Here is a 16665-nt window from a genome sequence, read left to right as displayed (position 1 = left end):
GTGGGGCAGGGAGTGCTCACTTCACTAGATTCCTCTGCCTTTGAAATGGTTTAACTGAAATCAGACATCAGGTGTAGGAAACCAAAGAGAAGATTGGAATTCTCATTTGTACTTTTTAGTCTGTGTGACTAGGGGAATCCTAAGAAGCCGATGGGCCAACCGTCCTAAGGAGACCTCTTTCCTTGACAGCATAGACGTATAGACATCGCTCGCCTGGTCTCGCTCTCTGTTTTTCCTCACAGCAGGAGAGATCTCTTTCCGCATCTTCACCAAGTCATCCACCACGTGGAAGGATAACTTAATGTAGTTCCGCTTAAGACCCACCAAGTGATTTGGCTACAAAGCAACAAGACAGTGCCAGCTAAGGGTGGAAAAGAGTAATGAGGGAAAGGGAAGACTGCTAACAGTAAGAAAGCGTTGGGAAGGCAAATTATACTGGCACACATGGAAGAACTGGCCAAAGAAGAGGTAGTAATTGGATGGAAAGACTAGGAGCGAGAAGAGATGCTAGCAAGCACGTAAGCCAGCAAAGAACATGTGATCTATGCCAGTTCACACCAAGGGCCATCTTGTCTTGTTGTCTGTTTCCAAGCGCAATCACCAGTACACACCCAAGAAAGAGTAAATGTATAGTATTTCCTTCTGCCACAACACTCTTAATCTCCAACCATTTCTAGCTCAGGAAGTTTCTTGAGCATCCTGTGAAAAAGACTATGTGCTGGAGCAGAACATATATTTTATTTACTATTACTATAATAAGCAATTACTATCAATAAGCAATAATTAGCCTATTCATGATATGCAATGCAAACAGTGCTTGAAGATTAAAGGTAAGCATACTGCTTCCCTTTACTGCTTAGCCCCTTTCTACTCCACTTGAGCTCGAAAGAAAGAAAGAAAGAAAGAAAGATTAGGGTTATTCAATAGTACAGCAGGCAGAGGAATACTGACCAGATCCAAATCTTCTTTGGGGACAGTTTCTAGCTCTGAAATGTTCCCTTGAAACTTCTTGGAGAGGAAGGATGACACTTCTTGTTCACAGCCCTGCAAAGAAACTGGAGAATGAGCAACAAAGCCAGACACTTTTCCAGAGGAGAAGACAGGCTCACAAGAGGTTCTGGTACTAGTGTCCTAGAAGATGGTTGGTCACAAGGCCTCTCAGCTTACTGGGGGACCCTTCAAGTCAAACCTGCCCTTGTCTCTGGGACCTCGGCCACTAGTTTACTCAAGACCCCACTTGCCAGTGCGCACCTTCCAAGTCCATACTCGCCTTCTGGGTAGCGATGTAGAAATACGGCTTATAGGGCAGGGCCACCCAGGAGAAATCAAAACCGGTGAACATTGCGCGACCCCGCAGCCAAGGAGAGAAACCAACCCAATGGTTCCCAACGGAAGCAACGGGCACTTGCTTCCGTGCACTGCCCTTGCTGCGCGTTGCTGGCATTTGTGCGCCACATACACATCCCTGCATCTCTGCAGCACCCACATTGGCCCCCAAGGGTCCCAGGTGGACCCAGCGTAGGGCAGACAGCGCTGCTGCCTTGTGGGTGATGCCTGGGGCCCAGAACAGCCAAACCGGTGGGGGCAGGCAGGACGCCCAGCCCGGGCACCAGCGCTGCGCTGGAGGAACGGGATGCACCTCGAAGCGGCTCCCATCCTCCGGGATGAAGTAGTCCACAGCGCTCACCAGCCGCCGGTCCTCGCCCAGCACCTCCGTCTGCACATGCACATGGCCTGTTACGACACACGACCCCCCCCGCCCCCTCCCACCCCAGTCCTACCGGGTGCCTGTCAGTGACACCTCCCCTGCCCCAGTCCTACTGGGTGTCTATTGGTGACACCTCCCCTCACACCCAGGTCCTACCAGGTGCCTGTCGGAGACATCTCCCCCTCTCGTCGGTGACATTCGCCCCCTGTCCTACAAGGTGCATGTCGGTGACCCCCCCATCGTTGTCCCCCCTAGTCCTACCAGGTGCCTGTGGGTGACACCCCCCGCCGGTGACATCCCCCCCCGGCCCAGTCCTACCGGGAGCATGTTGATGAGCCAGCCCGTGCGCTCGCCACGCTCCGTGGGCCGCTCGAAGCCGAACAGTGTGTCCAGCCGCTCCGTGCGCTGCGAGCGCTCCAGGCGCTTGAGGGAGGACAGCGAGGAGCCATCGTCCCTGCAGGACGCCGCGCCGCCAGCCGCCGCCCAGTCCCCGCCGCGACCCACCACCCCCTCCCCACACACACCTCCCGCTGCCGCCTGGCCCCAGTGCTCACTGCCCCCCCCAGCCGCCGCCGCCGCCGCCGCCCGGCTCCGCGCCGCCCCGCAGCACCATCCCGCCGCGGCCTGAGCAGCCCCGCGCGCTGCCCCCACCTCCCGCGAGCGGGAAGCCTGCCAGCCCCGCCTCCCCAGGGAGAGCACCAATCAGAGAGCGGCACCGCAGCCAATGGTCGCTCTCTTCCTCGACCTCTGCCCCGCAGCAGGGCGGCTGCGCTGGCCACGCCCCTCGCGGCACCTTCCCGGGCAGGCCCCGCCCCCGCCCCGGCTGCCGCTGCCGCGCACGCGCCTGCGCGGCGGTGCCCGGCGCCGCCCGACCCGACCCGGCCCGGCGCGGCGCGGCCTGTCGTGGGGCGGCGGCGCTGCGCGGGAAGCGGCGCCGTCGCAGGGGCAGTTGCGGACCGGCGCCGCCGTCTTGGCCGCCTCTCCAGGTAGCCCTCCGGCTGCGAGGGAGCTGGGAGCCGGCTGCGCCCCCGAGGAGCCCTGGCCGGCCTTGAGGCGCGTGCCGGGCTCCTTGGGCCGTGCGAGTCTTCCTGCCTGGAGGCCGGACGGGCTGCGGGGAGCCGTCGGGGGCCGAGGCGCAGCGTGCGAGCTCCGTCCTTGCTGCGCTTTGGCGGGGCGGGCTGAAGCCCTGGCGAGCTGCGCGGAGCAGGCCTGGCATGGGCTCGGCGAGCCTGGCCCGCCCCGTCTCGCTGAGGTGCTGTCCGGCCGTTCAGGGCGCGGGAGGGAGCTGGCCGCTGAAGCTGGCTGGCTTGCAGTGAAACAACAAGCAGCACTGCGGTCAGTCTGTGGAGTCACTGCCTGGGAGAAGAGAAGAGGGGCAGGTGCTCTGCAGGGACCCTAAAAAAAATGTCTCAGACGTCGGAAAACTGCACTGTGGAGGTCGTGCACAGGAAGCGCTTTCTGCACGGCTGTACGAACCGTGTGTTTGGGGTTTTAAGCATATGCAGTGTGGAAGTTGGGAGGCTCCTGGGAAGTTTCTTTCTGGGCCCCAGCCAGCTGTGAGCCGGCACTGCCAGCTTGAGCAGCCCGGATTGCGTTGTCCTTCCGTGGTGCTCGGGCGGTGTTGGGAGCACGTAGGAAGCACCGCTGCCTTTTGCCCAGGCTGTGCTCTGTCAGCGGCCCCTTCGGCACAGCCCCCGCTACTAAAGCAAGCCTCTTCTGTGTTGGCCGTTGCTAAGGCTTTTGTAAATAAACTAGGAGGAGCACACTGTTTTTTTGAATTTCCTTGTTTGTATTCAGTTGAACTTCTTGAACTGGATCCTTTCTAATGACCCAATACTAGTATTATTTTAATAAGAGTGTAAATTACCAAAGTTGTTGTTTTTTTCCAGATATGAATGTCATCATTATAAGATAGATGGGATGTACAGGGTTTGTGCTTCCTCATCATAATTAAATAAGCAAATATTAAAGAAAAACGTGGGGAGAAAACAGGTGGTTAACATAAATCTGATTTTAACCAAAACTATGACCATTGAGTTGCTGAGGACTTCTCAGTGGGGGATGTTTTGGAAGGAAGGGCACTTTCTTTCTCTCTCCCCAAACTGTACTGCCAGCCATCTGTTGATAATTATTGTCCAGTCTCTGCTGAGAACTTGTGATAGTTAATATTTCCTCACCGCTTGAACAAATTAGCGATAATAACTGCAAGGTACTTGACCACAGGAGTAGAAAGATGAATAGCGTGGAAGAGTCAATGTATACCTTGGTTTGTGAAAACAGCTCAGTTTTCTATTAGTGATTATGACAAATTCAAATTCTTGAGGACTTGGAGAATGAGTACATTGAGTTACATAGTATCTCTGGAAAACATAAGTTAAAAGATCAAAATTATCAAAAATCTTAAAAATTCTCCATTCCTGTTTGTTTCGTATTATTTTTAGTTTACTTTATCCTTTCTCAGAAGAAATATTGAATGTTTATAGCTAAGCTGGGGATAGCTCACTTCATTGCAATGTTTATTCTCTTAACCTGTCAAATCTTTATAGTTTTATTGAGCCCTATGTAACAGGAGAGCAGAAATCATTCACTCTGGTTTAAAAATGGCCTCTGAAACTGTCCAAAATCATTGTTGTGATTTTGTTTTTTTTTTTTCAGTTATGTTAATAATACATACTAATAGGCTATGCCTTTGGTTCAAAGACCTGTAGGTTTACAAATAACAGCTCTTTCAACTTTGTAATACTCTTGATGTGATAGCTTCTAAGTTTGTCTAAGAGTGGTCTGGGAATTTTTTTTTTTTTTTTTTTTTTTTTTTTGAGGCTTCACAGTTGGACTTTTTCTATCTCTACAGTGACAATCCCTGTGAACCTCATTGCTCAGTTTTTTCCCAACACGTAAAACTCAAGATTTTAAAAACTTATTTCTGGACCCACAGAAAACTTAGATCTTAGCTCTTTGAAAACCCACTCCCTTTCAAAATGCCACAGAGTACATTTTGCTGATAGCAAGAAAAATGTGTGTTGCTGTTGAAATGGCTTTGGGTAATTTGATCAAAATGTCATCAGGCCTGATCCATTTGAGTGTATACTTTATGTTTATTTTTTGGTTATTAACTTTCCTTTTCTTCATAGGTTTCAGTAGGTACAAGTCCTTGACGGCTTGCAGCACCTTTTCCAGAGGAAATGAACTGGGCAGCGCTGGTGTGCCCCGGTGGGCATGAGAAGCGTCTCAGGGCTCCTGGGACCTCAGAGGCCTGCCCTGAGGTGAGGTGGGCCTTGGGAAGAGGAATGGAGAGGATGGCGGGTTACAGAGATGTGTGGAGCTGCCAGCAGAGACCCCAGGACAGTCAGTGCGGAGCTGCACGTGGACGTGATGTTGGTGCCTGTAGCTCTCCTCTGCCGCTACCAGTTTGTGGCAGGGATCCCCCTGCCTGCCTTGGCTTGGGCACTGTTTGCGGGCTGCTGAGTGAGGGATCACGGGAGGGGAGAGGTGTGGAGACTGAGCGGAGCTTGCTGGCGGATGCAGAGACGTGGGGAATGCTAGTGAGCACAGCTGCCCCTGGCTCAGTTCCCATGCAAGGAAATGGAGAAGAGGGTTGACTGTCTACTCCGGAGGACACACCAAGGAAAGCCCTGCTAGAGTAGGGCCACTGCAGGCACGCTTAACGGCTGCTTACCCCAGGCAGCTTGCAAGGGCTGGCACCCATGCAGAGATGGGGAAGCACATGGGGTGCCCCATCCCCTCTGCAGCCACAGCGTAGGACTACCAGGTGCATGTCCTGTTCTCACCATGTCCCCCATGACCCTGCAGGGGCTAACAGTTTGCAGTGCTGTATGCAGCTGCGACCATGACTGCACCCCTGGCGACATGGACATGTTGGGCCACAGAGAGCTGGGCATGTGCAGGGACAAGTGATCTGTGCAGCACTGCACACTGGGCAGGATCCCATTTGCCAGGAAGTTCAGCGTTGTGTGTTTGTCCTCACAGGGCAGAAGACAGGGCGCTGCGTGCCCAGTGCTGGCGGCACCGAGAAGAGCTCTGAAATGCTGGCTTGGTGTCCAGCAGAGGAAGTGAGTGTCGGGCACGGGCGCCAAAGATGGGTCGTGGCACTGGGGAGGAGAGTCCTCTGCTAGGATGGAACAGGCACCAAAAGGCTGGCCCATCTTCGAGGTCCCGTTGGACACCAGGGGATGCTCTGGGCGGGACACCTCTGAGGGTGCTCTTGAAGGTTTGTCCCTTTCAGCAACAGGCCATGGCCTAGGGAGGGGGTGCCATGGCCCTTGATGCCACTTCCCAATGGCAGCATGGGAGCGGACTCTTGCCCTTTCTGCAGTGACCTGGGACAAGCCTGGGGCAGCGTGGGGCGCGTTGACACAGAGCAAGGGGCCAGCAGGCATCCTGGGCCATGGCCCGGGCACGGCCCCGCAGCAGGAGGCGCAGCTGCCCTGGGGTGCTGGGCACAGGGGCTGCAGCAGGGCCGGCAGCCCCGGGGCCTTGTGCCACGCCGACGCTGGGCCGGCAGACGGCTGGCAGGGAGGCTGCAGCGCGGCCCCGGGGCCCCCATGTCGCAGCACTGTGACCCGGCAGCGCAGTCACAGTGCTCGCGGCACGAGCAGGGCTATAAGGCGCCCGCGCCCCTGCCGCTCTGCCAGGCTCCGCAGCCGGCTCGCAGCTGGCTGCCGCCCAGGGCCGAGGCTCTCTGCAGGCTGTCCTTGGGCGCAGGCGCACCCACCGCCACGAGGGCAGCAGGGCTCTCGACGGCCACCCAGCGCGACGTCGCAGGACTTGCGGGGGCACGGCTGCCTGCACCTCAGGCCGCCAAACGATGGACGTGCTCAGCAGCTGCACCTCCCTTTGGTATGGAGACCTCTTTGTGGCCTTCCTCTGACCTTACTGCCAGCTCTTGCTTTGCACCTTCTCTGCCCTGCTTTGGTGCTCAGAGCACTCCCTGCCGTGGCCGTGCCCCGTGCCTCGCAGGCTTGGAAAGTGCCTATGTCTGCTGCTTCACTCCCTAACACTGCCTAACGCTGCCTCCTGTGCCGGCTGCCTCTTCCCCAACACAAATAGGCACGACCAACCCCTTCCTCCTGCAGCCCTTGACCCCTTCCAGCACCGGCTCTAAGACTGGCTCTTTGGCTTGCCTCAGCCTCAGAAAGACTGTGGATCCTCTTCCTCTTCCGCCTGGCACTCCTCCAAAGACGCACAGAGCAATACCAAGTGACAGCAAGGTTTTCACAGTGTTTTCACTCTCAGGAAAGCAGAGGGAGGTCAGCATCTGCCAGCTCCAGGTCTCTTCTAAGCTGCCTCAGCTGAGCTGACGCAAAGGGGCCAAGGCAAGCAGGCTTTCTGCTTTTGTTGCTGTACTCGTGTGGCACTGCTGGGCACAGCTGGCCTGTGCATGCCTCCTGTGGGAAATGGAAGTGACCCCTGCCACCACTGTCAGCAGCCATTCTTGTGCGAGCGCAGACTGTGCCCAGGCATTTGCTCACGGGCAGGCAGCGCGCTGAAGCTCACAGCTGATTCAGCCCTTGTGCACCATCCGATCGTGGAAGGTTTTCTGTTGGAAGAGCTCGCTGGAGGCCCTGCGATCCAATCTGTGCTCCGAGCAGGCTCGGATTCAAAGCCGGATGTAACTTTGGTCTTTCAGAGACCGGAGCAAGCCCTTGGGAGCGGGAGAAGACCCCTCACACGCCCCTCAAGCTCCGCAAGGGCTCCAGGCCTTTTCAGCTGGAGATCAGTGGAGAAAGTTAACTCGATGGCCCGCAAAGAGCAAGGGCATCCACTCTCGGAGCCGGAGACCCTTCCAAAGATCCCCATGCCTATCTGCTTTGGCGCCACATGCAGCACCCAGGAAATGCAGGCCATGCGATGCGAAGATGCTCCAAGTGCTCATCATCAGTGTCATAGGTCTCGGGCAACACTCTGGAGCACCCGGCCAGCTGGTCTCCTGCAGCGCCCAGGAAAGAGTTTTTTCCCCCAGGCTCTATCAGGTCTGGTTTTTGCTTTTTTTTCTTCCTTTCTTTTTTTCTTCCTTTCTTTTTTTCTTCCTTTTTTTCTTCCTTTCTTTTTTTCTTCCTTTTCTTTTTTTCTTTCTTAAATTTTGCCATGCTCTGGAGCCCCTAAAGTGGCTTCAGTTTGAGAAAGAGAGGAAAGGAGCTGGGCAGCGCTGGTGTGCCCCGGTGGGCGTGAGAAGCGTCGCAGGGCTGGCCGGGAGGCAGGCCTTGCTCACATGCGCAGGGAACAGCCGATCGCCAGCTTTGGGGTCAGGAAGGAATTTTCCCCCAGCACAGATTGGCAGCAGTGCCTGGGGGTTTTTCGCCTTCCTCTGCAGCACTGAGCACGGCCCACTCCCAGGGCTCCTCGGAGCCCTTTCAGGCCACTGATTGCCTGCTCTTGCAGCACCAAGACACCAGCTGTGCCCTGCAGCTCTCTCGCTCTCTGCCCTGGGGCAAGCTCAGGCACTTCCATGCATTCCATATGCTTGGGCTGTTCTGCCTTGTGCAAAACAATGTGCGTTTGCAAAGGCTCCGGGCTTGATGCTGCATCAGGAAGCAGCTGCCGCTTGTCAGCTCTCTCTGCATGTAATAAAAGTGCAATGCTTGTAACCTCTGCTGGCTCTGCTGTGTGTGTCGTGTGAGCTGTGGCTGTGGCCTGAGAGCTTTGTCGTGCAGCTGTGCTGTCAGGAAGCGCAGGTACCCTGCTGCCTGCAGGGTCTGTTGTGGGGCTTGCAGGGTTGCTCTGCACCACAGGGAGTTTAGCCCAACTCCGCCCCGGTTGCATAACCGGGCTATGACACTGCGCGCGTGTGCAGATTTATTTTGGGGGCCACATTGACTTTGGGGTTTGCTATTTCATTACTCTTCAACTTCAGACCTTCTGGTTGACTGTTTCTCACAGTTATTCTGTGGCTGGAAGCCACCGGATCTGTTCGCTGTTCTTTCTCACAGATTTCCAGGACCTTGTTAGTTACTTATTCGTATTCTGCTTAACACAGCGGTAGTGTTCTAGACACCCAAAAGTTACAGCAGGGACCGTTCCCACCAAGTATCATGTAGTATGGATACAAAAGTTGCAACACAGACGGTTCCCACCAAGTATCCCGTAGTACGGATGCAGCACTCTGGGTCCCAGAGGCGAGGAGATCACTGATAGTGCCTTTTCCTGTCATCCTTCAGAAGGGCTACCAGGAATGGGAGACAAGCCCGCAGAGCTCTGTCCTCACCAAAGTCAAGGGCGTGACACAGTCACCAAGCAAGGTGTGCGATGTCGGGGTGTACATAGCCCACAACCACCCCCCCCGCCTCCGCTCTCCCCCCACACACACACACACAGCCGAGGTGAGGCTCCGACCCGCCTTTCTCCCTTCTCTTCTCTTGTCTTGCTTGCTTTGGGTGGCCTCTTGGAGCAGTAGATGAGCAGCAGACTTTCTGCAAGGGCTTCCCAACTGCTCCTTCATCCAGATGGACCCAGCAAAGGAAGCTGTCCTGTGTGGTGGTCCCCGCTGCCTGCATGGGGACTCCTGTGTTCCCTCCTCCAGGCCCAGCACTGTCCTTGGCTCCCGATGAGGCAACCATAGCTGCATCCCAGACACATTGGGACTGCATGTTAGGTCACCTTTGCAGTGCTGTGCAGCAGGCTCAGCGGAGCTTGGGGAGCTTGGCACGTAGCACCGGGCAGGGCCCTATGGCCTTAGCCAGGCAGGTGCGCCATGCTCTGCCTGCCCTGACAAGCAGCGTCAGGCCTCTGTGGTTTTGGATGTTCAGGGCGGGAGAGGGCACTCTCAGATCAGGTCAGGGGAGGCTCTGACATTCACCCCCTTGTTTGCCAGGGCTATTATTGCCAGCTGCAGCTTTTTGTAGCAGAGGGCAGATCAGCTTTGTATTGCCCCAAAGCTTGCGGGAAACAGATTGGACCTTGCCAGACTCTGCAAGTGAGAAGCGGGAAGAAGACCGTGCCTTTGATGCTGGGCTCTGTCGCGGAGGAGAGGCACTCTCTCAGCTTTTCGTCTTTCGAGGCAACCGCATGACTTTGGTGGGGCACTTTCAGATGTGGCAGCTGCCCCAGGCCTGTTGCATGGCCAGAGTGCAGATGGCCTGGTGCACTGGGGCAGGATCTTAGCTTTTTCAAGGGGTGCCATGAGAGCTAGGATGAGTTTGCAGTGGTTTTGGCCAAGTGCTTTTGAAATTACCAAGCTGGTCTGTGGAAGAGCTTGGGCTGGCCTCGAGCATTGCCAGTGTGGACATGGCTTGCAGCCACCACCCAGCATCACCTGGCCAGTGTGTCAGACCTGCTTGATGGCCTCTCTCGCACAGAGAGTCTCGGAGCCTTCCACTATCCCCAGAAGTCTTCTCACAGAGATGTTGAGCCAGATGAATCCCCTCTCGGTGGCAACAGCGAGGCCACATCTGGAATGCAGTGCCCTGTGCAGGGACCATGAGAGCTGCCAGTAAGCTGGAGCAAGTGCAGCAGAGCCCATGAAGATGGTCAGGGCTGGAGAACACAACGTAGGAGGAAAGGCTGAAGGAGCTGCGTTTGTTCTGTCTCGGGAAAGGATAATGAAGGGGGATCTAAGACAGTGATCCAGCACCCGGAGGAGGCTATGGAGGCAGACTCTTCTTAGAGGTGCTCAGTGAAGGCACGAGAGGCAGCTGGCCTGAGGTGCCCCTGGGGCAATTAGGACTGGTAGAAAGGAAACTGTTCTTGTGCCTGAGAGTGGTGCAGCCCTGGGAGAGGCACCAGAGAGGCAGGAGCCCTGTGTCCTTGGAGAGGTTCAAAACATAGCTGGACAAGGTCCTGAGCAGCCTGCTTTACGTGGAGTTAGCCCTGCCTAGAGCAGAGGGGTGGACTAGAGGCCTGCAAACCTCCTGCCCACCTCAGGCTTTCGGCAATCTGTGATTAAAAGCAGCAAGAACCCGTGGAGAAATGACTTTGAAGGCAGAATGCATCTTGCTGTTGCACTGAAGCAGATCGGAGCTTTCAGGAGGCAGGTGATTTGGGGATAGTGGTGACCCTGGTGTGAGGACTCAGCGCTGGAGTTTTTCCCTGCCACTGCCATTCTCGACAGGATTTGGTCGTTTCCAAAGAGCAAAGGTTGGCTCAAGCCTGTTGGGTACGTGGGACAGCAGCTCTGCCCTGTGTGCTGCCTGCAGAACCAGCTCCAGATTCAGCAAAGTGCTGCCAGGGGGTGCTTTCCACAGCAGTGCAAAGTCACGGCTTGCATGTCCCTGTGTGAATAGGCATGTGTACGTGGTGGTATGAGCACAGGTGTGAACCTGTGTGCACTGTCCCAGTGTGTGTGTGTGTGTGCCCCTGTGTGCATGCATGTGCAAATGCATGTGTGCACAGCTGCACGTGACTCTCCATGAGAATGCATGTGGTCTCATCTCCATGTGCATACGCTTGTGTGACCCTTTGTCAAAGCATAGCTCTGCCTTCCTACAAACAGCATGATCTCTGCTGGTTGCTTCCTGCGGTGGGAGCACCTTCCGCCTCCTTGCGTGGGTGGAGGTCAGCCCTGCGCAGACGATAGAGACCTGCCCTGAGGTGAGGTGGGCCCGGAAAGAGGAATGGAGAGGATGGTGTGTTACAGAGATGTGTGGAGATAACTGGAGCTGCCAGCAGGGACCCCGGGACAGACAGTGCGGAGCTGCACGTGGACGTGATGTTGGTGCCTGTAGCTCTCCTCTGCCGCTACCAGTTTGTGGCAGGGATCCCCCTGCCTGCCTTGGCTTGGGCACTGTTTGCGGGCTGCTGAGTGAGGGATCACGGGAGGGGAGAGGTGTGGAGACTGAGCGGAGCTTGCTGGCGGATGCAGAGACGTGGGGAATCCTAGTGAGCACAGCTGCCCCTGGCTCAGTTCCCATGCCAGGAAATGGAGAAGAGGGTTGACTGTCTACTCCGGAGGACACACCAAGGAAAGCCATGCTAGAGTAGGGCCACCGCAGGCACGCTTAACAGCTGCTGACTCCAGGCAGCTTGCAAGGGCTGGCACCCCTGCAGAGATGGGGAAGCACATGGGGTGCCCCGTCCCCTCTGTAGCCACAGTGTAGGACTACCAGGTGCATGTCCTGTTCTCATCATGTCCCCCATGACCCTGCAGGGGCTAGCAGTTTGCAGTGCTGTGTTCAACTGCGACCATGACTGCACCCCTGGCGACATGGACATGTTGGGCCACAGAGAGCTGGGCATGTGCAGGGACAAGTGATCTGTGCAGCACTGCACACTGGGCAGGATCCCATTTGCCAGGAAGTTCAGCGGTGTGTGTTCATCCTCACAGGGCAGAAGGCAGGGCGCTGCGTGCCCAGTGCTGGTGGCACCGAGAAGAGCTGTGAGATGCTGGCTTGGTGTCTAGCAGAGGAAGCAAGTGTCGGGTGCGGGCCGGCAACGCAGTCACAGTGCCTGCGGCACAAGCAGGGCTAGAAGCCGCCCGCGCCCCTGCTGCTCTGCCACTTAGGTTCCCGGTGGCTGGGTGTCCGCTTTGGCAAGTCAGCACTAATGTTGGAGAAATCCTGTGAAAAAACCTTGCAAATAGTTAACAGGACTCAAGGACAAGGCGGAAAGAAAAACAGTAGTGCAAAGGATAACGAGCTCTGGCTAAATAACCTTGATGAAACCACAGCGCTTTGAAGAATGTGAGGGGGAGGTAAGACAAAAACGTCAGAGTAACCCAGAATTCACCTTAGGTTCATTAAGGCTTATTAACATATTAAACTAGACACCCCTAAATGAATAATGAGATGGAAATGACAAGATAATGATGTTACAACCTCTTCTTCGCTTCCAATGCTAATTAACAGGAATGTGAAAGCACAAGCGCAGAGCGATTACCTGATGTAATGAAACTGTAACCAATAGAAAGATTTGCATAAAGTATTCCCTGAAAAGTGTGTATAAATCAAGAATAAGAGGGGGAGAAAGTGTGCCAGCATTGTGGATTTATCACCTAGCACCCATCTCTGCGCAGAAATGAAATAAACAAACATCTTGACACCGTGTGTCTATTGGTTGCTTCCACACCGGGTAACAGAACCCAGATTTGGGACAACACATACAGTGTCTCATCTCCAGGACAGTGCTTTTTGATGTGTCCTGACTTCATGAGGAGACACCCTGGATCCATACCAATTGGAGAATGTTGCTCTCCCTTATTCTGCAAGCTGAAAAAGAAGCAGAAGCAGCAGCAGCAGAAGCTGCAGAAGCAGAAGGAGGAGAAGAAAGCACACTAGAAGCAGAAAGATGGGCGTATTAGGGAAGACTGTCTTTCAGCTGGGACACTCCCCAAACCTCTGCATTTAGCCGTACAAGCCTTGAAGAAAATTAAAGGGAGAGCGGTGGTTCATCAGGGCTTTCTGCATTTTAATGAGCCCCATGGGGTTCTGGTGCTGAGTGCATGGACTCAGCTTCTGAGAGCAGATTGAACCAAATGGTCAAGAAGTCAAAGTCAGAAGCCCAGCCCAAAGGTTTGCAGAGCGTGAATGGGTCCCCCTGAAGGCCATTAGCAACAAGGGGGGCTGATGAGAGCAGAACATTGTGATCCCCAATCACAGGCAGGCAGAGGAAATGCGCAGGTGGCTCTGACACCACGTAACCTCTTCCTGTGTTTCATCAAGCAAAATGGCCAGGCACGGACACCCAGCCCCTGGGAAGGGAGTTCCTTTCCGTTGCACATTGCTCAAGGCTCTTCCTGGGGCAGTGTGAGGGTGGGGGCGTGCAATGGCGAGTGCAGGGCAAGGACACAACACCTTGCAGGCTGCCCAGTGGGGCGAGGGAATGGCAAGGCCCCGGTGTCTCCTGGTTGGCCCTGGTGGCCCACACAACAGCCCTAGCCGAGGGCACCAAGCCCTCAGTTCCGATGGAGGCTTTCAGCCTTGCCAGAGCCCTCTGCTGTCTCCAGCACAGGCTGCCCTATGCTGTCCCACGCCTCTTGTGCGTGTGTCCCTGTAGATCGCTAGCCTGCTTCCCCACCTTGCTCTCACCCTGGCATCTCCCTGCCTTCACTGATGTCTCTTCCCTCTTACTGGCTGCTCCTTGAAACACAAAGCCACGGGATGATGACACACTCACTGCCTCAGGGGGACCTCTTACACCAAAGCACCACCCTTCAGGCGACGTTTCTTCATCCTCACAAACTAACTAAGCTGCACTTTGTGGCTCTCCTCTTCTCATGCTGTTTCCCACTGCCAAGGAAAGCTCCTGGGAGCCCCCAAATCAGACATGTTAGTGCTGAGTCAAGGGGCATAGCAACTCCCCTGGTCTGCACGGCCACCCTCCTCCCAGCACAGACCCATGCGTATCTGGCCTTATGCACCTCGGGTGCACACCACAGGCTCCCACAGCACCCTTGTAACACCCAGGCCCTTCTTGCCACGCCTCAGCCTGTCAGGTCCCAGCCTGCCCTGACGCACAGCAGTCCTCTTCCCACGACTTGCCCCTTCTGCTTGTAAATCCTCATGAAGGTGCCGCTGGCTGAATCCCCGGGCTTCTCAGGATTCCACCAGACAGAAGCTCCTTGGTGTCAGCTGCTCATGTGTGTGTGCAGACGGCTCACCCACACTTTGTGGTGCCTCTGACAAGATAACAGCGGGCAGAACTAACTGCAGCACAGCACCACTACTAGCAGGAGCTGCTAGTGTAATGGCATTGCTGGCCAAGGTAGGAATTACCATCTCAAAGGCATCTCAAAAACACCAGAAGACGGTTCAAGACAAGCAAAACCTTTCCCTGTGGGGAAAGAGCAAACAGAGACGGGCTGTTTGGAGGCAAGGCTATGTGGATGGCAAGAGGGAAGAACTTAGACTGGGGAAAAGAGCGAGAAAGAGACTAAGAGGTGAAGCAAAGCAGGACCCAGGGCAGATCGTGCTTGTGTCTGATGTACTTCCATGGTCCCACGGAACCTCAGTGCTTTCTCCAACATCAGCAAGAGAAGAGCTGGAGCAGAAGGAATCACAGGCTTGCTGAGGCAAGGCAGGACCTCCGGCGGCCTCTAGCCCAACCTCTGGCTCCCAGCAGGGTCAGCTATGGTGGCAGAGTAGGTTTCCCAGGCCCTGAGGTGCTCTTGAAAGCTCTTCTCCAGGCTGAACAAGCCCCCTTGCCTCACCCAGCAAGCACTTCTGATCCCCAGCCATCTTGGGAGCAGTCCATCGAACTCACTCACCCGTTCCAGGTGTACCCGCTGACCCTTTCAACCTGCAATGAGTTTTAGCAGTTAGCTGTGGGCTGCAGAAAGGTCCCAGGGAGGAGGGAGGCAGTACCCCAGCTCATACTAGGCCTCAGCGACTTGTAGACCAGTTGGACAGGCATCAGTCTGCATGCTGAGGGAGCTGGCTGTTGTCATGGTGATGCTGGAGCGATGCTGAGAGGAAACCCCTGCAAATAGTTAACACGACTCAAGGCCAAGGCGGAGAGAAAAACAGCATTGCAAGGGATAACCAGCTGCAGCGGAATGACCTTGCTGAAACCACAGCACGTCAAAGAATGTGAGAGGTAGGCAACTCAAAAACAGCGGAATAACCCACAAGTGACTGTCGGTTCATGAAGGCTTATTAACATGTTATCCTAGACACCCCTAAATGAATAATGAGATGGAAATGCCATGATAATGATGTCACCGCCTCTTCTCCACTTCGTAAGCTAATTAACAGGAAGGTGAAAGTGCAAGCGCAGAGCGAATAATGAAATTGTAACCGGTAGGAAAATTGGTATGAAGTACTCCCTGAAAAGCGTATATAAAACTGGGGGAGGTTCCTGAGCTCTGGAAGAAAGTAAAAATCACTCCTACCCACAAGCACGGCAAGAAGGAGGATGCAGACCTGGCAGCCTGTCTGCCTGTCAGCCTCAGCTTGATCCCTGAGAAGGTGATAGAGAAAATCCTCCCCGGAGCCCTTTCCACACATATTTTCCCCAGAAGGGGACTGGGAATACTCAGCATGGCATAAGAAAGGTAACTCTACAATGAATGGATGGGCTCAGTGCGTAAGGGCAGTAGGGCAGCGGGTGCTGTTTATGGGGCTTTCGTAAGCGGTTGATACACCAGAGAGTTGTGCAGCCATTCAGGAGGACCTCACTTTAATGAATGACTTCTACTCCAAAGTGCATGGGGAGCCCCGGGAACCGCGCAGAGCGGTCACAGCTGGGAAGCTGCTGGACACCCAGGTTGGATGGCCAGCCAGGAGTCACTCCGCGTCCCCTAAAGGCCCTTTTCACAGAACGGGTAAGGTTGGAAGGGACCTCTGGAGATCTTCTAGTCCAACCCCCCTGCTCAAGCAGGGTCACCTACAGCAGGTTAGACAGGGGTGCATCTGGGCGCGCTTTGAATAGCTCCAGAGAAGGAGATTCCACAACCTCTGTGGGCAACACGTTCCAGTGCTCTGTCACTCTCACAGTAGAGAACTCCCTCCTCATATTCAGGCAGAACTGCCTGTGTTTCGGGTTGTGCCCGTTGCCTCACGTCCTGCCGCATGGCACTACCGACAAGAGTCCGGCCCCATCCCCTTGACACTCTCCCTTCAGATCCTTATACACACTGAGGAGCGTTACACACTTGGTCAGACTAGAGCTATTTCTTCATCTCGACCGTATGCAGCTGGAGTAGCAACTGGCTGCAAAGCAGCTAGACATCATTGACAAAGGGCAATATGCATGTCCGCCCTGACTGGATTGGTCAGTGGGTAGAGAGCACCCTTTGGGGCTGCTCTCACGTGCTCTGCCAGTTGCCTGAGTCCTCACCAGATCTTCCACAGGTGCTCTTACTACACATGGGCACATCTGAATGCATGCAAAAAGAGCCAGTGTGGGAAAAGGAACATCACAGACAACATTGCTGCTGCTGCCAAGACCCTAATGAGGTTCTAACCTCTTCCTAATGCACCCCAGGATACCTGTGGCTGCCTTGGCCACAGGGGCACGTTGCGGGCTCATAATTAACTTGTTGTCCAGCAGCACTCCCAGGTCCTTCTCTG

General features: G+C 55.1%; 1 protein-coding gene across 1 annotated transcript; it reads right to left on the bottom strand.

Annotated features, from left to right (window-relative positions):
* Positions 1–102: 102 nt before the first annotated feature.
* On the bottom strand, positions 103–16166 carry LOC134154751 (DNA polymerase epsilon catalytic subunit A-like). Its single transcript, XM_062601424.1, has 6 exons — positions 16155–16166; positions 2027–2218; positions 1641–1717; positions 1271–1316; positions 952–1044; positions 103–336 (listed from the first exon to the last, which is right to left on the bottom strand). The coding sequence occupies exons 1-6, from the start codon at positions 16164–16166 to the stop codon at positions 103–105; spliced, it is 654 nt and encodes a 217-aa protein (XP_062457408.1).
* Between the last annotated feature and the right edge of the window lie 499 nt (positions 16167–16665).

Source organism: Rhea pennata, unplaced genomic scaffold, assembly GCF_028389875.1.
Source record: "Rhea pennata isolate bPtePen1 unplaced genomic scaffold, bPtePen1.pri scaffold_40, whole genome shotgun sequence".
NCBI classification, from domain to species: domain Eukaryota; kingdom Metazoa; phylum Chordata; class Aves; order Rheiformes; family Rheidae; genus Rhea; species Rhea pennata.
This window is presented reverse-complemented; position numbering and strand designations above follow the sequence as displayed.